A 23,203-nucleotide genomic window follows, 5' to 3' on the forward strand; every position below is an offset into this window, starting at 1 on the left:
TATGCTGCTTTTGTTTGGTTTCACTTTCTCAAAATCCACGGTAGTTCGAATTTACCACCCGGCGAGCTCTGAGCGTCCTTGGCCTACCTACAAAACCAAAAATACCGATCTACACACATTTTCAGCATAAATTTAGCACAGCATGTCCTTGCCATAAAAATCTACATAAAACCATTTAAAAGTCAATCCGCAAAAGTCACAGAAGACGTCCATGCAAGCAGAAACATTACAACGCTCTCTAACCGTTTTTTATGATGTTTTTTCCTACCTGAATGCGTTTTTTACTAGTTCCTTTTTTACGATTTCTTTTTTAGACGTGTGCCAATAATTAGTTAGCCATTAAACTGAACTTCCACTTTTTTGAGACTTTGCTCAACAGGCTACAAGCGAAGGGAAAAAACTCACTCAGTCTAGCTGGTAAAAAAAAGTCGACCTTTTTTCTTGCTTTGTGCACTTCTTATGCCGATGTTTTGTTTACTTCCTGTTCACTCTTACAGCGCACGCTTGAAATTCAACCCCGTCCATGACATCTCTTTTCGTGACTTTTGGCTCTTTTGCTCTCGCTGTTTCCCTTTCGCCCAGTTCTCTATTGGCGTTCATCCCCCTTATCCAGCTTAGATAATTTTTATAACTCGAATGTAAAAAGGGGAAATGACCAAGACACATCTGAGTGAGTTTTTTTATACGTTCCTTAGCTACTTTGATAACTCCTACGTGATCTTTATTTGGAGTAATATTCCCGCAAGTGCAGCTTTTATGAAGGCTCTATAAAACACAAGCGGAAGTGGTCATAGGTATTAAAAAATGTCCTTTAATGGTCAACACATAGTTTTGATTTTTTATGTTTTATGACTGACTAGAAACGCACAGGTCATAAAACCCTCTTCTGAGCGAAGATACTTTTCAACGGCATCCTATGTTAAAAAACCTCATCGTCCATATTGGACTCCAGCAAACTAAATGTCTTCGGCATTGAAAGGAACTGGCTGTCTCGTTCGCACTAATTTGCATATGAAAAATCAGCACTTTTAGGTATAAAAAGGAACCGATGAAATCCACTCACTCAACTCAGAGAAGTACCCATTTATACTTTACCTGCTTCGGGCTTGGGGATCGTTTTTCGCTTTCGCCGTGATGGTTTCCCTTCCTGTTTGTACGCGTATTTGCGTGCGTGTGAGCGGGAGAGCGCATTGAGTCCCGGTGTGCGTGCGTTCGAGGGTGAGTGAGACTCTTTCGCCGAGACAGAGCGTACTTATAGTTAGCTCACGCAGCGAATTTGTATCAGTCGTGATTTGGCTCTGTCAGCGAAAGGAACAACCATTTGTTGTGCCACACACAACCGCGAAAAATATAATCGAATCAAATTTCAACTACCTCATTTTGCAAAATCGGTGAACTTTTAGAAAAGGAAATTTTAGTGAAATCTCTCTACCTCAAAGTACAAAAGTGCGTAAAAAATTGTTCATATCCCTGAAAGTGCACAATTTGCTCAAATGAAATCTGTTGTCTAAAAAACTAAAGCTACAAAACTACTAAGGCGAATAATTTAAGTGTTTGCTGAGTGGAGTAGGAAATTGCGCGAGCACACAATTATAAGCACAGGAAAAATTTATTGATGTCCATATCAATGCTTCAAGACGCACAAACGCGAAGTAAGTATAAGCCAATATTAAAATATTCGGCCATTTTGTAAACTGTCTAGAAGTTATTGTGTCTGATCACTTCCTCATTTAGTCCTTTAAATACGCATCAAAATCAATATCACTATAAGACTTCGTAGTTGACGTCTTAATGGCTTTAAGATAGCAAAGACAAATGTAAAAAATACAAAACACCCATGTACACACACCGATCAGTTAGACTGTGTTTACACGTTTAAACAGAAACCCGGCACTTAAGCCGTTATCGACCAAAACAAAAGCTAGTTAGGCGCATATAAAGAGCTGCCAAAATACTAAGAGTACGGAGAGCACGAAACTTTCTCTCACACATCTAACATATGTTAAATTGTCTGCTCTTTTAAACCGTTGCTCTTACGAAGAGGTCACATCAGTAGCTAGACATTTTCAAATTATATTCCTTTATTATACAGTCAACTAACTTATGATTTCCTTTAGCCTTAGCTGCTGCATTAGCTGGCATAAAACAAGAGGACGTCGCTCTGGACCGTTCCATGTCGCTATCGCCTCCCATGTCGGCCAACACATCAGCCACAACCGCCGCAGCGATGTACCCAGCTATGGGTCTCCAACAGGCGGCAGCTGCCTCAGCATTCGGAATGCTCTCACCCACCCAACTTCTGGCTGCAAACCGTCAGGCTGCTGCATTCATGGCCCAACTGCCCATGAGCACATTGGCTAACACGCTCTTTCCACACAATCCGGCGGCTTTGTTTGGGGCTTGGGCTGCCCAACAGACGCTCCCGACCCAGGGCACGCATTTACATTCGCCGCCCGCCAGCCCACACTCGCCGCTGTCTACGCCTCTAGGCAGTGGGAAGCACCCGTTAAGTTCCCCCAACAGCACACCCCAGCACCATGAGCCAGCGAAGAAGGCTCGAAAATTGTCGGTTAAGAAGGAGTTCCAGACCGAGATCAGCATGAGTGTAAACGATCTTTACCATACACCGGGAGGCCCCATATCTCCGCCCTCCAGTGGCAGCTCGCCCAACTCAACGCACGACGGAACGGGTGGCAATGCTGGAGGAGTCGCTGTCTCCAAGGACCCATCTCGCGACAAAAGCTTCACCTGCAAAATCTGCTCACGCAGCTTTGGCTATAAGCACGTGCTACAGAACCACGAACGCACCCACACCGGGGAGAAGCCTTTCGAATGCCCGGAGTGCCACAAACGGTTTACTCGTGACCATCATTTAAAAACCCACATGCGTCTGCATACTGGAGAGAAGCCATATCATTGCTCGCACTGCGATCGGCAATTCGTTCAGGTGGCTAATCTTAGAAGACATTTGCGAGTACACACTGGCGAGCGTCCCTACACGTGTGAAATCTGCGATGGCAAATTCAGTGACTCCAATCAGCTAAAGTCACACATGCTGGTTCACAACGGCGAAAAGCCGTTCGAGTGCGACCGTTGCCACATGAAGTTCCGACGGCGCCACCATCTGATGAATCATAAGTGTGGCATTCAGTCGCCGCCTACTCCAGCTCTTTCACCAGCCATGAGTGGAGATTACCCCATGGCAGTCTCCGCAATGGCTATCGAATCATCCACGAATAAATTTGCGGCAATGTGTGCCAACTATGGAGGTTCGGATGAGTCGGTCGACATGGAAAAAGCAACAACGGAAGACGATGGTCCATTGGATTTGTCTGAGGATGGAGCCAGCTCTGTAGATGGCCATTGCAGCAGCATCGCACGGCGCAAGGCCCAGGACATTCGCCGAGTGTTTCGCCTACCTCCACCGCAAATCCCTCACGTACCCAGTGATATGCCTGAGCAAACCGAGCCAGAGGATTTGAGCATGCATTCGCCCCGCTCGATCGGATCTCATGAGCAAACCGATGATATAGACTTGTATGATTTGGATGACGCCGCTGCTCCTTATATGGGCCATACACAACATTAGGCCAGTACCATACCTAATTGTATATAGCCATAATCAGTTTTCATTAGATGGAATTGACTGGCATTTATTAAAACAAAATTTAAAATTTTGCTATTTCGAAGTGGGAAGTAAAAATTGTTGCAACAGGAATTTAATGATAAGTACAAGTAAAAAAAAATCACAATACATACGAGACTAGAAAAAGATTAGGACATACACAAAACAAACTCTAAAATTGTACAAAGTAAGCCCTGCCATATGCTTGTTGCCGCCAAACCCCACCAAATCAAATCGAAAATGTCGTGCCATTCTTTACCTTAAGTTTAAATTATATTCTTAGGTTTCAAAGCATCTTAAATTGTACATATTCATCTTACGCTGCTGCCAATTGTAAAGTAATCGGCGCTCTAAAAATGTATTGTAACAGAAAATGAAAAGACATGGTTTAATTAGGAAATCTATAAATAATTTTATTTAATTTAATAGATTAATTTTATATAATTTGATAAAAATTCTTTGAGAAAACAATGCCAATAATCTTGAAATCAAAACTAACTTTAAGTTAAATAATAAAAAAAAAACATCTGTTCGCTAATTGTTTTGTTTGCATTTACTATTTAAAACTATTATTATATATAATAACTGAGTTAATCCTGTTTTTTTAAGCTCGTTCTAAATATATTGGCTTTTATATTTATACTTTTATAAATATTTGGTTCAATTGCTGCTGCTTGAAATATAAAGAATAAATAAAAATGGAAAAACAATAGTAACGTTTATATTTAACTGTTTCGTTTTTTATTTGTAAGATTACATTTTAAACAGCGTTCCCGCAGTTTATCTTAATTTTCATCCATTTTTAAATAAATATTTTTATTGTTGCAAACAATAATATATATTCCAAAAGCATTACCTTAATGTAGATCAATGCGTATCAAAAGTATGTTAGTCCCATGTATCTTAGCACTCGTAACTATTAGTTTTAATTGTAAGACATGAACCAAATACACAGGAAAAAAATGCTATAACCAAATACCTCCAATACCTCTGTATCGAAATTGTTGTGAGCTGAACAGTATATACATTCAACAATTTGGCAATCGTACAATTCAACTGAATTTATATACAACAATTAGAAATATAAATTATGATGCAAAAACAATTTATATGTATGTATTACAATTTTGATGCATATTTTAAAGGACCTAAAATAAGAAATCAATTTTGAATACTAGGAAAATTTGATGTAAAAATATTTAAGGTTGTATATAACAATATAAATGTAAACTTTAAAATAATTTTAGTGCAATTTTTGGTTCCATTCTTCAGTAAGCTAACAAGCTTACTGCTTTTATTTCAAAACGTTGTAAAGTCATAAAAATGCAACAAATTAATATGTAATTTTCTTTGTTCATTCAAATGTATGGTATACAAGTTCCTCAAGATTAAAAGAATACAAAACTTATAAACTAAAATAGAAAGTGCATTATTTGAAAGTCAGCGCACGAAAGACCTCAAATACATATGTTTCATATTAATTGTGTACAGCAACACTCGACGTTAAAACCGATAGATATAATTAAATATATAAAATCACCACTGTCAATTTTTATGTAAATAAACTATAACCCTTTCTGAGGCTAGGGATGTGCAATGTATCCAGAAACAAGCCGTATTTGTGTTAATTTTTGGGGTTTTTATATTTAAAACCCTTATAGATATACATACATACAACTTGTAAAAAAACATTAGTAAACATAAGCTAGAAAATTTATATTATGGTACATGATTGCATTAGCTATGTCGGTCGCGCATACAAAAAGTAAACAAAGCTGTTACTTTTTGTTATAACTATTCTTCTCTTGTTTAATGTTCTACTTCCAGGCGTTTGACCTTTATGCATAAGTTTAATAAATACATACATACATATACATACCGAATAACTATTTATTACTTTAAAACCCTAATATATTATGTCAAATATAAAAATGCTATATCTGGGAAACCAAAAAAATATTTATATATATATATATATATATAATATCTATAGATTATTTAATATCTATAGATTATATATATATTAAAATATTGTGTTTAACAAAAATTTGTTGTACAGATTCGTGAAAAAAACAACCCCGCTATAGGAAAATTAGCCACAGCTTTCTTCGATTTTTCGTAAAAGCGAAACTGGCAGCATTACATAAATTTTTAATTTATGCAAACGAAGCCCTTTCGCATTATTTTACATTTGCCACAAGACGCCCCACTAATGCTGTCGCCACGTTTCTCCCCATGCCCAGCCCCTTTCGTCATCCCTTCACTGGAATTTAAATTTACGTCTGCAGGCAACGGCAGCAGCTGAGAAAAAACGAATATAAAAATCGCGCCGCGCAGTCAGAAAATGTCACAGTGTTTTTTCCATTTAATCTCCAGAGAGAGAGAGCAAACATCTACAACGCTATGAAAGAAAGTCGATACTACCCACTCATACCCACCGCCTCGCGTTCAACCTTCCCGCGGAACTGACGCCTTCTCTTCTTTGTGCCCCTTTCAACAGCCAAAAAAGGCTTCATCCTGGCAGCTCTCTATATATAAAATGGTATATACGAGTATTATATAAAGAACGTCTTATGTACTTACATATAAAAAATGGTCTAGAAGAGTGAGACGCAGGACAAATGCTCAAGCTTTGCACTGCTTATTAGCATTTCAGCCTTTTTTCGTTTAGAGCTCTGTAAACATACTCTGTGAGCATACACGAAAATAAAAATAACTTAACAAGTAAAATGCGGTACGTAACGATATCCAATACAATTTGTACGCCCCATTTAACTTATAAAAGCTAATTACGAAATAAATCTGAAGAAGAAAATATATTCTTGGTAACTATCGTTTTAAAGTGTAGGTATATTATTCGGACCCCCGATTCATACCTACCTAAGCTTTTTTTCAAGCTGCCGAGTAAATGATTTGTTATGGGGGGTACAAAAATTTTGGGTTGTCAAATGAGTTTACGAGTGTTCGGTTGTTGAAATATTTCACGTGCCGCAAAAGAATGAAAGTAAAAGGCATGCAAAATGAATTTAAAGGCTCCGCCGGCAAAGAATCGCCGACGCACCCAACTGTCGCTCATTATTCAAATTGAAAAATTATAATTTTCACCATCAGTTTGCAACGTCCGAAAATGAGGATAAGGACGAAGACTTCTGCTCACAAAATCTAGGCGCCCATCCAAGCAAGGCATTATAACAAGCTCCCTAAAGGTAAACGGACAATAGATTGAAATATGGATTGTTGGTATAGGGTTCACCTCAGTGTTCCCATTATTTGACAGCCTTGGTCTATTTCTTGAATTTTAGGGCGTTAGAGTGGGCAAGGCAAAAAGTTTTTTAAAAAAATCGATAGAAATTTACAAGACATAAAAAACTTATAAATATCAAAAAAAATTTAAGCGATTTGTGTGCGTCAGAGTGTTTGTGACATTAGTAAACAAGCTTGCGTCAATGTAGCAGGAATCTGCATACCTTATCTCATCTTTCTTACGGACGGACAGACAGTCGGACATGGCCACATCGACTTAGATTTTGATTCTGATCAATACGTTATATGGTCGGAAACGCTTCCTTCTACCAGTTAGATTATTTTCAACGAATCTAGTATACCCTTTTACCCTGCGAGTAAAAGGTATATTATGGATGTTTTTTTAATGAAGCTCAGCTTTCATAGCCCAAACTTTTTCAACTGAATGGTTCTATAAATCCTAAAGTTCAAATCATGTGAATTGATACAACTGTATAACAAACTCTATTCCTGTAATTTAAAATTGTTTGTTGAGATTTAACGGCGAGTTTTTACGTAACATTTTTATAAATCTTGCTCACCTTTTACACCAACAGACCATGGGACTACCACCTAGGGACAAACAAAATGATTTAACACAATAGTAAAAAGGAACAAAACAGCCTAAAGGAATGCGAAAAACACATGCGAACGCCAAGGGTCAGTATAAGCCAGCAGGACCCTAGCAGGTCATGCAAATGTAGGCAAACGCAATTAGCAAGGGATCGGGATCAAGCATAGCAATCTAGCAGTGCCCCGCTTACAAATGAATTCCCGCAAAATGGTAGAATATGAGTTAGGAAAAAATTACCTCATCTCTTACATACAAATGGTACATACCAAGAGAGTGGGTGAGCGCAAAACACTCATTATAATTTTACAATTCTACTCATACTAATTTCGCTTGAAATTTTCGAGATTGGCCCTGCTCTTATCAAGTACAAGTACACGTAGTAGAAGCGAAGAAAGGGCAAAAAGAATAACGGCAAGAAAAAATGAAAAACAACCCTCTCAAACAGGACAGCAGCGACTGCGAAACCGGCCGCGGCGTCGGCAGCAACGATAACGAAAAACTCATTTGCATACGAAGTGCTTTCGCTTTCTCTCCTTACCAATCCCTCCAATTCTTTATTTTGAAGCATGGCGGCAATAGGCCACCTGCGTCTGTAGAAAAGAGAGGGTGGCCACTTTGCGTCCCTGTTGCACCTTTGCCTTCATATCAAAGAGTTTAATCCTGGAACAACGCAGTCACAGTCAAGAAAAGCGTCGACCTGGAATGGGGCAAAGCTTCCTGGCTTTCGGCTAGCTCGCTGAAGCGCTTCCTTCGCTACTCATTATCAAGCAGCGAGCGTTAAACTCATTGAGACGTTTTCATCTTTGCTTCCCATCGCCCAACACCCCCTGCAGCAAAGCTTTTCCATGCTAGCAGCTCTCAGCGGTTTCTCTGACTCATTTATATTTTTCATTTTAGTCTCTCAGATGTTCACCGAAAGCTATGTAGAAGCAAAAAGACATTTTTCCTTAACGAAAATTACGAACAACCCCTTTGGAATTAGATGCAGAGAAACGAAGAAACAAATGAAGCCAAGGATTGAGTAAAAAAAACCGTCAGCGTGAAAGCTTAAGAAATGAGCGTATATTATTCATGGAATTAACGTCGTACGCAGGAAAGGCAAAGCGCAAAGACGGGTAACTTTACATGGGATTTTTAAACATTCGTTTAACGAATTCAGTGGTGTACTTGCGAAAGGCTTTAAAATTTCCGTTAGAAAACTCTCGTAATTTCGACTATAAGCCCCAATGCCAAGCAAGCTATGAAACATTTTTCGAAAATCTTCCGCACATATGAACTTAAGCGTTTTTTATTCACCCTCCAAAAAAATGTTAACCATTTATCTCCTTTTACACATTTTATTAACCGTGCTAAATAACCATACTGCTGATTGTATAACAAAGGTCTGGTGAATACATAAACATTAGACAAGTGAATTACTTCCGCCATAACACATATGTTTTTATTTACCACAAATTTTCGGCAATTTCGGACAAATTTACATGCATAACCCGCCACGACTTTGACAGCGGAAATGCCAATTTTCCAACAATGACGACGAACTGCACACGCGATTTTCATGTGGTTTAGCATTTCTATTCCCCCTTGGGAAGGTCGTGGACCCTTTCTTCCCCTTTTTTTTTTTGCAAAATTTGTTTAGAAAAAATCAAGTGAAAAACGTTTGAAAATTATATGCGTGGTGTGGTTCGTTGACGTGTCAGGGAGGAGTGTGGCTTGTTGACATTTTGTGTTCCATGGAAAGTGAGCTATCAACCAGATATCATTCACTACACACACTCGAAAGTGTTTTGCGTGTGTGGGCGAGGGCGTTTGGCAACTGTTGATACGTCTTAAGCGATTTGTGTGTGTTTTTTTGCCGACATTTACATTCGGCGGGTGCTTTATTTAAATTATGAAAACTGCATCTTCATGGGAAAAGAAATGAAGGCGAGTGAAAAAGTTCATAAAAAGAGGTTTTAGTTCGGTTTAACAATTAATTATAACCTATATATATATATGGGTTTTAGATGATGTTGGGCTTTTTTGGGGTTGATACTTCATAAGCAATTTGTTGTGTGTTTACATTCGCCTGGTCCTTACGACAACTGTAAAATACATATCAGAACGCTCATGGGAAAGGAAATGAAGGCGAGTCAAACCGGTCAGTTTGAGATACATATGTATATATGTTTGGTAACAAGAGGTTTCAGTTTGGTTTCACAATTTAATTATAACCTATATATGTGTTTTGGATGGGATTGGGCCAAAAAGGATTTTCTAAAAATCACTTATTAAATTTTGTTCCATTAAGCTTCGTATCGAATGTCTATCGTCCTCGTATGTTGTTGCGAAATAGTCCTAATGGATTTGTAATTCGCTTATAAAATAAAGGTCGCAGCTTAGGTTGTGCAACTTGCGAATTTCCGTCTGTCTTTCAGCTGTGTACGTCACTAAACGTAGTGCAAAAGAATTTCCAAAGATGTCTACTATACAACATGACAACATTTATCAGCCAAATGATAGAAATAATATAATCGGTAAACCTTACAGAAGTTGTCATCAGAACTTTTGTCTGCAGGAAGTGTGATCATCACTCGCCAAAGAGTGTTTTTGGTAGACAAAAACTTTAAATGAGTAACTGAATATGACTTTGAATCAACATCGAAGCCTAACACGTAAGCGCGTTGTTCAATGGAACAAGAAAAAATATGCGCTCAATAAAACCCACTTTATTTTCGTCTGAAGGATTCACCACTAAATATTTAAAACGCAATTAAACATTGTAAAGAAAAAAATTTTAATTACCTTTCACATCCGTCCAAGTACCCTGGTATAAAGCAGGACTTGACGTTATATCCTTTTAATCAGATGACTCCCTAGCACAACAACAAGGAAAACATTAATTAAGACACAGACAAGCCCATAACCAGGATGTTGGCAACGAATAAATGAATTAACAACAGCGACGACTTTGCATAAATGAAAGGATAATCAGCCTATCAACAAAGCCAAAGACCGAAGGCACAAAATGGCGTGCAATTAACGTGGAAATTACTTTGTTTGACACTCAAATGAAAGCCAGCATTCTAGTGGGGAGACAAAAGGCTTTGCTGTTCACAATCTGGGTTGGCTGAGGGTTAAATTAGCAAAGGACCCAAAATGAACACAGCAAAGCACAGTGCCGCGGGCATAATTTAATATTTCCCATTAAGCGCGACCAGTAATGAACGAAGCAAAGGCAACTCTTGCACTGCGCAGACTCTCCCAAGGAAATTGAAGAGCTGGACGTCTCTCTACACCCGTCCCACCCAGCCGTCCAAGACGAGTAATTAAGTTTATGCGAAGTACAAAATTAAATTTCGTTTGCCACCCCTTCTAAGCCACCCCCTTTGCGGCATTGGGGTATCTTAGCTTTCATTTTGTTGCTTTTTTTAAATGCCTTTTGAAGTATTTGCGTCCCTAGTTGGCGCCCTTCGTTTGCCATAAGCATCTTAACGGCATCATTTGGCTCTGGGTTGCGCAGGTGGCCACGCAGTTTTTCTTAATGTACAAATTCTTATCAAGGTGGTATTATAGATACTGCGCGTAAAATTTGACTGAAGAACCCCTTCTTATAATTTTTAATTGGACTTTGAGTACACATTATAACAAATTTCTACCTTTTGTATTTTTGATGGAACAAAGAACCGCATGCAGTTTATTACAAATTGTAATCAAATGCAGTAGCAAAGAGTTAAACAACAAATTATTTCTGTTTAGTATAGATTAGTATAAAATGCCTAACACACCCAGGCATGCATAAATTAATAGCTAGACCAAGGCATATTTTGCAAATTAAACAAGAGAGAACGTTATAGTCGAGTTCCCCAACTATCTGATACCCGTTACTCAGCTAGTGAAAGTGCGAAGGAGAGTCTTCAACACTGACAGTTTTGGCGGTTTGTGGGCGTGGCAAAAAGTTTTTTTAACAATCCGATAGAAATTTACAGGACTAATACAAAAATGAAAAAATATTAAAACATTTTTCAAAAGTGTGGGCGTGGCAGCTTTAGGCGGTTTGTGGGCGTTAGAGTGGGCGTGGCAACATGAATCGACAAACTTGCGCTGCGTCTATGTCTCTGGAGTCTGTATGCTTAGTCTCAACTTTCTAGCTTTTGTAGTTCCTGAGATCTCAGCGTTCATACGGACGGACAGACAGACAGACGGACAGACGGACATGGCCAGATCGACTCGACTATTGATCCTGATCAAGAATATATATACTTTATATGGTCGGAAACGCTTCCTTCTGCCTGTTACATACTTTTCAACGAATCTAGTATACCCTTTTACTCTACGAGTAACGGGTATAATAAGCGCATTTCGTGATGCTCGCTTTCTTTATTATCAACTTCAGTATGGCATCTACTGCCGCACTCATCAGAGCTAGCACGCTTCCAGTTCAGAGTTGTGCATAAATTAAATTAACCCCTATCAAGGGGGAAAAAACGACCCCCATGTCTGCTTCATTTTTTTTTTCATTTATTTTTTTTTTATCCACCTTAATGTATTTTGTGATTAACTTTTGCTTTGCATGCAAGGCTGCGATTTTTTTTACCCCTTTGCTTGTTTTTGAATTTCGTATTGCACTGCTGTAATTTTATTTTCTATTTCAAGATCTTAAAGGTGAACATAAATATTTAAATGCTTTTCTTTTGACGTAATAATATATAGTACTACTATTATTATATAAAACATGATATAAATCATCTGATTTACTAATTTGTTACAATATTATAATTTGCATTGTAAAGGGTTTTTAAAATTCTCTATCAATAAATTAATTATTTTCGTTTACTATAACAAAAATTAATAAAAAAAAAAAAGAAAAAGTAAAATTTTTATTAGTACAAGTGCTTTTTACCACATCAGTCCAAATTTTTCAGCTTGAGCACATGCTAAAGAACCCACGTTTTTTTTTTGCGTTTTACCCTAGCTCTTTTACCCGTTTAACCCTTACAGAACATACTTGAATATTCACTTGTAAATTAAAAAAACTGTACCAAAAAAATGAGGCATTTGTGTTTTATGCAGAGATCCTGATGCCGACAGCTTTAGGGGTAAGTTAAAACTTGATTTTCAAGTCCTAACAGAAACACAAAGCAACAAAATGCAAATTAAAAGTTGTGGAAACCCCTTTTAAAAAGTGCAAAAAGGGTTGTCGCTATCCCAGCCATAGGACTTTAAATGTTGTCTGGGTAACGAACAGAAAAAATCTTTATGAGGGGTGCTTTTGTCGTGTGCCATGCCAGGCACAGCCTCACTTTTTTGAATATTTAATTTTTTGGGTATGCAAATTCCGGCTGCTGGTAAAAAAAAAAACGGTATAGACAGATTTCGGTATGTACCTCACAATAGGGATTTATGGAATTTTAAAAGGGTTTCGGTTTTCGATTTTCCTTTAGTTTTCCCTTCTCCCTTTTTTGCATTTAGCATGCGACGAATAATCCCGATTTAGGGGCAGCACATGCAGATGAAGATCAACAACAGATTTTGCGTAAAGAATGCGAGCGGCACACGTCGTTTTCTTTTCAGTATTTCTAAGGAACGGAAATTATACTTTCCTTTGGCGTCCATTGGGCGTCTCATTTTCGCCTATTAGCAATTTAGACAGCTGCTCGCTCAGGTTAGCCAAAACAGAAAGGCTTGCGGGCCTAAGTTCTGGGATTGACAGTTGCCCCTGCCATTTACGTTGGCATGTCCTGCGGTGCTATTGCTCCGGCTGACCCTTGCCAGCTTCAAGCATATCCTGATCCAAATACCTTTTTCAAATAGAACGGTCAACCGGTAAAGAAAGGACACATGTTCAAACAAGCCGAAAATTGTACTTGCTTACACACCCCCGCAGCCCCATTTTTTCCCCAATAGTTGGTTTAAGAAATCTACTGCTTCCGTGACATCTTTTCAGGTAAATATTGAAAACTGGCAAACACACGTGCACAGCAGGAAGACAAAAAATGGTCTTGATTAATATCCAGTAAAAGCTACATATGCTGGCCTGGAACTGCCGCTAGAATATGAATATACCGCCATTACCTTTAAAAGAAGCATATTTAAACGTACTTTTGTATTAGAGGTTTTATTATGTTGGCCAAAAAACCAATCTGTCCTATTATAGTTTCGATAAAAAGAAAATCAACAAATTGAGCTACAACATTTACGTCATTGTAAAACTTTGTATATAGATCCATATATCTATTTGAAATTGGGTTAGTACAGTAAGTGCTGTTCTACATTTGCGGTACAATGTAGATTTTGAGTATCTCACATTTTTTTAAAATTTTTAGTAATTTAACTTTATTTATTAATCGCGTGGCTTTCTTGTAATTGTCGGTGGCTTTTTATTAGAAAAGCTCCGGAATAAAAGGATGTGCAAGGGATGGTAAGAAAAAAATAAGAGCTACCCCTAAAAATGCTTAAAAAAGTTGTGTCAAAGGTTTTTTGTCTAGCGGCTGCGGGATCTAGCAAAAAAAAACGACAGCAATAGTCACGGTGGGGGAACTTCGCTGGAAGTAAGCGTCAAACCCAATTTATACTGAACTCCACTCCACCAACCTCTTCACGAAAAGCACTGGAATGGTGAAATAGAAAAAAATCGATGTGGTAATTATACCCATTACTCGTGGAGTAAAAGGGTATGATTTTAATGTTCCAAATTCAAAATGTACTTTGTATTTTAATATTCATCGAAAGTTTTCGTTATATTTCTAAAATTGCATAATTATACAACAAATTATTAAAAGGGGTCTCACAATTGACACTTGACTTGTCGCGCATTTTAATAAGGGAAATGATGATTTCTTAACTGTATTCTGTTCTAACCAAAAATATACCACACCTCGAATAAACATTTTGCAAATGATTACTTTTAAAAATTTCATTAATCTTGTCTTTTATTTAGAATGAGAAACTTTCTGGTTATTAAACTTAATTGTTTAAGTTGATCACTAACAACACAAAATTCCATAAACTTAAGTGTTTTTCATATTAAATTACTTATAAGTAAAAAAAAACATAGGTTTTACTTTAAACTAAAAAAAAATCAGTGACAGCTGCGGATCAATAAAAAACTGACTTTTCATTAAAAAGACAAATGCAACCCTAAATTTTGTTGTCTTTCAAATATAATATTACACAATTAACATTAGGTTTAATACCGGCAAGTGCAGATGGGAATACGCGGAAGTGGGAGACAGAGTAAGAAGCCGAGAATGGGTGTGGAGTAAGCAACGTTCGCAACAAATACAGCAAGTTTCTGGCAACCGTTTTAAGTGCCAGACCAACACAGCCAAAAGTGGCTGGCACAGCCGCCATTTAAAAGGGGACATTGAAAAAAAGGTGCCACCCTCGACCGAAGCTGGCGTAGGAAAAAAACTGTATACCTATTAAAAAATATAAAAGCGAAAACAACGAAAACGCGCGTGTAAAGCAAGAGTAGAAAATTTGAATGAGCTCGCGCCAACGATTCCTTCAACTGCGCAGCCTTCGTCAGCGTCGGGGGATAATGTGGAAAATTGTACTTTTCTTGTGGGCGCTCTTCCCCTTGCTTTATACATCTTTCACAAATATATCTACCTCATTTGCAAAGGGTGAATAAAATTACCAAAAACAGCAGGCGACAATAACAGAATATAGTAAAAGTAAGAAAAATTTTTTAAAATTAAGCAAAACCGGAGAAATAAACCAAGCGGTAAGGGTTTATTATAAAATTTGCCAATATGGGCCATTTATCTAATCTTTTTTAAAAACGTATATTAATATATCACATACAGTCACATTCGTGCCTTTAATTACGATGCGTTTCCTCAATGTTAGATCATCAATAACGCCGTTTCGTCTGCTGCCCTACTTGATTATCCTGCTCCAAGCAAAGGGGTTGGAGTTTGTTACCACCGTTGTTGATCGATATTTTCATTTAATTTTTTTCAATCATCCATTCTTTGTTCATCCGAACTCAATACATTTCTGTAGTTTGATATACTTGTATCTGATTTTTTGCTTTAAATTTTTTGGCAAGGATATTGATGACAAAGATTAAATCGCTTGTGTATGTTTGTTTATGATTATTTTTATATAAAGCCCTTTGGATTTCTCTATGATATGCATCTATAACTTTCCTATAGGTATATTTTCATACACCACTCGTTTATCTAACAAATGTATTGCTCACGGTAATAAAATTATTATAATTGCCTTTCATCGAATACAATAATCAAAAACCTTCAGCTTCCTCTAATAAATTAAAATTAAATTACTATATATTTGGCAATATAGAAATGCATTTAACTTGGTTGAATTGACTGTAAAGACTAAGTCTAAAATACGTGCTTTTTATTCGTTGACTACGTACAATAAAAAGCTTTTAGACACAGCCTTTAGTGAAACTACCTAAACAATTACGCCTATTATTACAGATATAAAAACTTAAAAGGTAATGCATAAAAACACCAACACAAAGAATTAAGAAAATAATAAGAAATGTTTTGTTTCAAAAGGAAAGAACACTAAAAGTACTTTGCTATTTCGACATCTTTCGTGTTCTCCGAACCACAGCGAGTAAAAATGTCATAAAATTTGAAAAGCAGGCGACAGACAACCTTAGAGGGGAAGCGGCGTCAAAAAAGACAAGGCAACATATGCCTAGTAAGCAAGGAACTGCAATTTTCCTCGCTAGGGCTTGGGGTGGCCTTTGGACATTCCCTGATAAAGACATTTCTTTTAATGCAATTAGGTGAGTGCCCGGAAAACTCAACGAATAATTCAGTTTTTGACAACGTTTCACTCGTCGCAAGCAAATTTGGTTAATGTGTTTTCTTAGTACAAAAACACATATGAATATTTAATAGTTCATAACATGAGCATGGTTTTGCAATACAAAATTATGAAAAGTTTTTTTTTGTGTATATCAACGACAAAACTTGAAAGTGAAAGTTTACTTAAAAATTGGGAATTTAAAAAATTCCAAATACATACATATGTACATGTATACCTAATAGAGCGGTCGAGTTCTTGTTTTTTGTGTAGCGATAGAAATTGGCTAATCAAAAATTAAAACAAAAAATATCAAAAAAGTTTTAAAAAGTGTGGGCATGACAGTTTTCGGGGTTTTGTGAGCGTTAGAGTCGAACAAAATCTTGCGCTGCGTCTATGTCTCTGGAAGCTGCATGCATAATCTGAATCTTCTTAGCTTTTAAAGTTCCAAACCCTCTCGGCTATTGATTATGATTAAGGATAACTACTCGACTAAAGACTTATTTTTTGTAATAACTTCGTACTGGCGCAGAAAAATAAGTAATGCAAATTCTTTAACAGGACAGTAAGTAAGTCGAAGCAGTCAATCGCGAATGAGCTTTGGGCTAAACTATCGCATAAATAAATCTTATTTGAAATAAGGCCGTATAGTAAAAGTTGAAGAAAAGACTATTCGAATACGCCAAAGTTTGACCAATAGAAATTTGTTGATTTCCGTGGCGAATATTTATCTTTCCAGACTGAAGATAAATGGCAATGGAATTAATTAAGTTGTTAGTTTCCTATTAGACACTTTACTCTGTGCACGTAAGGATCGGAAACAACACAAATAAGTGAAAGCTTAGGATGGAGTGTAAGACCCCCTGACAGCACTTGACAAAATTATGTGCCTAGTAGCAACATTTAACCTTTCAGCGTGGTGAAAAAGAAACAAAAAAAAACACAAACAACCGCTCGAGGCGAGGGCACGGCCCTTCCTACTCCTACTCTGCCTTGAACTTCAGCTCTCTTTTTCCGTTCAGTCGTCACATATGCGTATGTGGCCACAGAAGCAGCACGCGTAAACATTTTGTGTTGGCTTCCCCGTCTAACTTCCGTGGCCATATGCATGTGTGTTATATTTGCATAAAAAATCTCACACAGAAAGCATTACAAATCGTTGCCTTTCACCTACGGCGACCGCACACACTCTTCACCCTCAAAACAGTAAAGGATTCGCATGACCTCACACCAACGTATGTAAGTTATCCACTCCCCCTCTCCGACTCGTTTCTCATCGCTAATAGACCGTAATAAATGTCATGTTTTTCGTGATAAGGCTGAGCTACTCCTTTCAGTGCTTTACATTTCGATTGTTGTTTGTGCTGAAAAGGGGCATGATGCATCCATGGCCATTGTCGGCATTTGGCTGGAGCAAGAAGCTGTTTACTTGAAAGTATATAAAATTGTATTCAAGTTTTAATTGTTTCTCGTCCGATCTAGAAATGTAAATACAAACAAGGACTTTCTTTTGAGGTACCAGATATGTTCTAGCTAATCCTACTTTGAGGTGTTTTACCTTTTCAAACTTCGTGCGGTTCTCTCCCCTTTTTTGACCAAAGCTTCTATGAACAGCTTAAACTTGTAACATATATCTAACAAAAGAAAATATGGAAACTGCTCGGAAATACATAGGACACCCAGGGGTTTTTGGGGATTCTAGGGAGAGAGCGAAAAACCTTTGTTTATGGCCTTACTGCCCGCACTGCCCGAATTTGTTCCCTTTTTTCATTCCACTTAGCGAGTCACCTCCTTCATTATTTCTGCCGCTTCTTGCTGTTGTTGTTTTTTGTGCTGCTTCTGCCTACGTGCTCTTTGCTTAATTTTAAACACCCCCTCATTTGCATAAATGAATTATTTTCAACCCCAAAGAAGCACCAACAAAAAATTAAGATTGGTATAAGAAGAAGGCAAGGAAATGAAAATGAAAATGAGAAACAAAGTGAAAAGCAAGGCAAGAAATTGCTGTGCATGCGCAAATTTTTCAAGTGCAAAGCGCTCTGATGGAGAAATCGCGGATAGACAGACCGGGGAGAACGGGGCTGAATGACACTTAGAAGTAAGCTTAATGGGCAACTGGCCACGACAAGAGTTCAGGCCATAAAAACCCCTCAGAAAAATACAATTTTCGATAAATTTGCGTCTCCTCTGCATTCGTAATTTTCTTCTGATAACGGTTAAACGCAAACAATTAAAAATGTCAGTTAAAAGGAAGCAGGCTACACAAAGAACGTAGAACCTATTGAAGACCAGGTGTATATGTGTCCCTTGGTATTGCCCCTCCCCATTCGTTTCAGGTCATGGCATGAAATGACACAATTTCAATTTCAGTTTCCATTTTTTAACAAGGAAGCGGATTCATATTCCCTTTCCTAAAACGAAAGGCAACACCGTAGAGCAACTGCACACGTCAGATCCTAGCCTTTGATTGACCTAAGTATCACCCCCGCAATGAATGGGTACTTGCCAGATTGTCCGTTTTTCTCCATTCTTTTCCAAGCAGCTCTCCTTTTTGCAGTATTTGTTTGCTTAGCAGCCAAATGTCAAGCGGGCGTTGGTTTTATTTTTCCCATCCGCTTCATTGTGATCCTTTGATCCACAGTTGCAATTCCTTTTGGGCCCGTTCAAGAGTTAAGTCTATTGTAAAGAGGAGGGTGCATCGCTGTCTGTTCCAGTAATGCCATAAATGAGCGTAAAATATTAGGCAAGATTGAGTTCGGAGCACATTGAGGTCTTTAATGTCTACCTAACTGTCTAACCAAGCCTCTAATCAATCATTTCGGGTTTGTTTCTCCTCAGAGAATAGAGATCTATCTATTTGTGTGCTTCGTGTCTGATTCTCAAAGACATTTAAAACGGCAATTCTTGTTTAGGGCTTATAGATTAAAACATATTAATAAATAAAGAATAATACATGAGGGTCAATATCGCTGATTACATATCGAACTTTTAAAACAATTTGTTTTTTTATTTTTTAAGCCCAATATTATCTTTTGATTTGTTATTTTCTTTATTATGACATTAAATATACTTCTGCATAGGAATCTTAACTTGAGTTGTTACTGGTGGCCTTTGTTCGAGAGCAGTTTCTGTGCCATCGAAAATGTTTGAAGCTCGGGTCAAGTTATCAGATTAAATAAGTAGGTGCTACTACATAAAACTCATATTTAATTAGGCGAGTAATGTTAGAGTTACAAATATCATATGATCTGGGCGTCGTTTTGTTTACTATTTAAGCTAGTCTATATCAACTAAAGCTGTATATTACCTATACTTTGCAAATAAATGTTGACAAAAAAACTTCCATCAAGGCTCAAAGTACTCAAAACCCAAGACAAGTGGGCAGAGCGGAATGGAAAATTGTAAGTCCTTATTCGACAGCTGCTTTGGATACCAGGCAGTATTTATTTGATTGGAGGTCGCGACTCAAAAAGAAAGTTCATTAAAATTATGCCCTTTTCTAATTTTTGAACTGGCCCCCAGAAAGGAGAAGGGAGGGATATGATAAGTACCATAGACTCAAACTTTGCCTTTCTCGTCCTTTGCTTTTGAAAATAATCATTGGACTGTTAATTTGTTTCAAGCTCAAATTTTTGTTGGTGCTCGTTTTCTGTTTTTCTTTCCAGTTGAAGAAACTTTAGCGCATGCAAATCAAAGAAACTCAAGTTTTGACTACCCCCACCAAAAAATAAAAGAAGAGAGAACGCTGTAGTCGAATTTCTCGACTATTTGATACCCGTTACTCAGCTGGTGGAAGTGCAAAGGAGTGCGGTGTGCGGGGTGCAGGGTGCAGGGTGCAGGGTGCAGGGTGCAGGGTGCAGGGTGCAGGGTGCAGGGTGCAGGGTGCAGGGTGCAGGGTGCAGGGTGCAGGGTGCAGGGTGCAGGGTGCAGGGTGCAGGGTGCAGGGTGCAGGGTGTGGGGTGCGGGGTGCGGGGTTCGGGGTGCGGGTGCAAGAAGAATATATACTTTATATGGTTGGAAACGCTTCCTTCTCCCTGTTACATACTCGTACTTTTCAACGAATCTAGGATACCATTTTACTCTACGAGTAACGGGTATAATTAATCGTAAATAAAATGTTTAAATTTTTCGATTTTGAAAATATTGCCTATGTGTGTGGCTTTCGTGGGTGTGGCAGTAGTGGCTCACACCCTTAATTACGGAAAAGGGGTTAATCAGGCGGTGACCCCTTATTGGATGTTTGGCCACTGCCCACTAGGCATAGGTTGGATATAAAAGGGTTAAATTAAAACAAAAAGCTTTCTACCACGATGGTTATTGCAACAACGGAGAAAACAACCCCACATAAATGATATGTATTTTATGCTGTCGGACCTTACTATTTCACTTTATCTAATGGCTGCGTGGCTATTAATAAACATCCCCTATGATTTATATAATATTTAAAGGGTTATCTTGGGCATATTTAAATTTACGATGATGCGTCTTAAAACTATTTATAATCGATATTGGTAATATTGTGAGTCCTAACAGAGTTTAATTGTTTAATGCTTAATACACATGGAAATGTTTAACTTTTTGGTTGCACATGAACATTCCTAAAAAGAAAAATCGCTGTATTTTTTATAGATATATATTGGCAAAGCAATTAAAATTTTCCATTTCACTCAACCGAAAACAAAAAGTTGTATTTATTTTTTTCTTCTTTGTCGTTGATTTGTTTATTTGAAGTTTATGAATACAAGGGGATGGATACAAAGAGAGCAACGAAAACCGAACGTTTGCCTTTACTGGGATTTTCCGTAAAAAAAAATAAGCAGCAACCTACTTAATTAGGCTTATCATATACAGTCCAAATACAAGCTGTCGAACAGGAAGAAAAATTAAAGCGCCTGTCACTTGCATATATTCAGCACATAGGTGGATTTCGATACTGTTGCTACCGAAGGAAGAAATTCGATGAATGAACTTATGTACAACTGCCATCATCCTAACATAAAAATAGATTTGATTTAATAGGTTTGGCTTAATAGGTTTCGTTTAATAGTTTAAAACAATCCTTATACGACCAATTTTATTTTTATTTTATAGTCGTTTACTTACAGGCTATCACTTAGAGTAAACCCCAAAAAAGTAAGTAAATACCAAAAATAACAATTTTGTATACCGAATAACAAGACTTTATGATATGACTTATTTTCTAATATTATACCCGTTACTTGTAGAGTAAAGTATGTAACAGGCAGAAGGAAGCGTTTGCGACCATATAAAGTATATATATTCTTGATCAGGATCAATAGCCGAGTTGATCTGGCCATGTCCGTCACATCGTCAACATCGAGATCTCAGGAACTACAAAAGCTAGAAAGCTGAGATAAAGCAGCGCAAGTTTGTCGATTCATGTTGCCACGCCCACTCTAACGCCCAAAAACCGCCCAATGCTGCCACGCCCACACTTTTAAAAAATGTTTTGAAATTTTTTTTATTTTTGTAGTCTTGTAAATTTCTATCGATTTGCCAAAAAACTTTTTGCCACGCCCACTCTAACTTCCACAAACTGTCAGTGTTGAAGACTCTCCTTCGCACTCCCACTATCTGAGTAACGGGTATCAGATAGTCGGGGAACTCGACTATAGCGTTCTTTCTTGTTTTTAATTACCTTTCCGACTGTAACTATATGATATTTATAATTAAATTTAAACCCAAATTATATATTGTTGAAAAGCTGGTGTATACCCCACTTTATGATGAAAAACAACTATGATAAATGTTATCTGATTATTTGGCAGCTTTTATTATACCCGTTACTCGTAGAGTAAAAGGGTATACTAGATTCGTTGAAAAGTATGTAACAGGCAGAAGGAAGCGTTTCCGACCATATAAAGTATATATATTCTTGATCAGGATCAATAGCCGAGTCGATTTGGCCATGTCCGTCTGTCCGTCCGTCTGTCTGTCCGTCTGTCCGTCTGTCTGTCTGTCCGTCCGTATGAACGCTGTGATCTCAGGAACTACAAAAGCTAGAAAGTTGAGATTAAGCATACAGACTCCAGAGACATAGACGCAGCGCAAGTTTGTCGATTCATGTTGCCACGCCCACTCTAACGCCCACAAACCGCCCAAAACTGCCACGCCCACACTTTTGAAAAATGTTTTGAAATTTTTTCATTTTTGTATTAGTCTTGTAATTTTCTATCGATTTACCAAAAAACTTTTTACCACGCCCACTCTAACGCCCTCAAACCGCCCAAAGCTGCTACGCCCACACTTTTGAAAAATGTTTTGAAATTTTTTCATTTTTGTATTAGTCTTGTAAATTTCTATCGATTTGCCAAAAAACTTTCTGCCACGCCCACTATAACGCCTACAAACCGCCAAAAACTGTGTTTAAGACTCTCCTTCTCCCTTCCACTAGCTGAGTAACGGGTATCAGATAGTCGGGGAACTCGACTATAGCGTTCTCTCTTGTTTTTTTATGTTATAGCATGTATTAAAGAGTTTTAAATTATATAAACTAGAAAGAATTAATATTTATTTATATTTAACATTTGACAATTTAAATGTATCTACAGGAATGTTAAGGCAAGTTAAGAAAATCCCGAAAGTTTGATTTTAAAAGCATTTTCTTTATTAATCTATTATTATTTAAACCCTCGGTAAATCGGTTTTTCATTCATCAAAAACTTTAAGTGTCACAAAAAAAGAAATCTATTCAATATCCACAACTCATACACAACCATTTACCTTTTCGCTTTCCAATCCTAATAATATGATTACGGCTTATTCACACGCAAATCGTTAACATAAACTTTCCCCGAAATTTATGGTAAAGCGATTCTAAAAACCCCGTACCGTTTGGTAGTTTCTGCTCATATGTTGAGTTGCTCAAGGGTCGAGTTATTGAAAAATATAAATCAAAGTATTTACATTTCCTTCTGTATCAATTTAATAAA

The 23,203-nt window shown here is 37.5% G+C and overlaps 1 protein-coding gene across 1 annotated transcript; it reads left to right on the top strand.

Annotated features, from left to right (window-relative positions):
* The first annotated feature begins 1,262 nt into the window (after positions 1–1,262).
* Positions 1,263–5,043, top strand: LOC6532173 (protein krueppel). Its single transcript, XM_002092910.4, has 2 exons — positions 1,263–1,652; positions 2,118–5,043. The coding sequence occupies exons 1-2, from the start codon at positions 1,616–1,618 to the stop codon at positions 3,587–3,589; spliced, it is 1,509 nt and encodes a 502-aa protein (XP_002092946.1). The 5' UTR covers positions 1,263–1,615; the 3' UTR covers positions 3,590–5,043.
* Positions 5,044–23,203: the final 18,160 nt, after the last annotated feature.

This window comes from Drosophila yakuba, chromosome 2R, assembly GCF_016746365.2.
Source record: "Drosophila yakuba strain Tai18E2 chromosome 2R, Prin_Dyak_Tai18E2_2.1, whole genome shotgun sequence".
NCBI lineage: Eukaryota > Metazoa > Arthropoda > Insecta > Diptera > Drosophilidae > Drosophila > Drosophila yakuba.

Coding starts and splice junctions, on each gene's coding strand:
- LOC6532173 (XM_002092910.4), top strand. CDS start 1,616: ATGTCCATATCAATGCTTCAAGACGCACAAACGCGAA. Junction 1,653..2,117: donor TCAAGACGCACAAACGCGAA/GTAAGTATAAGC, acceptor GATTTCCTTTAG/CCTTAGCTGCTGCATTAGCT.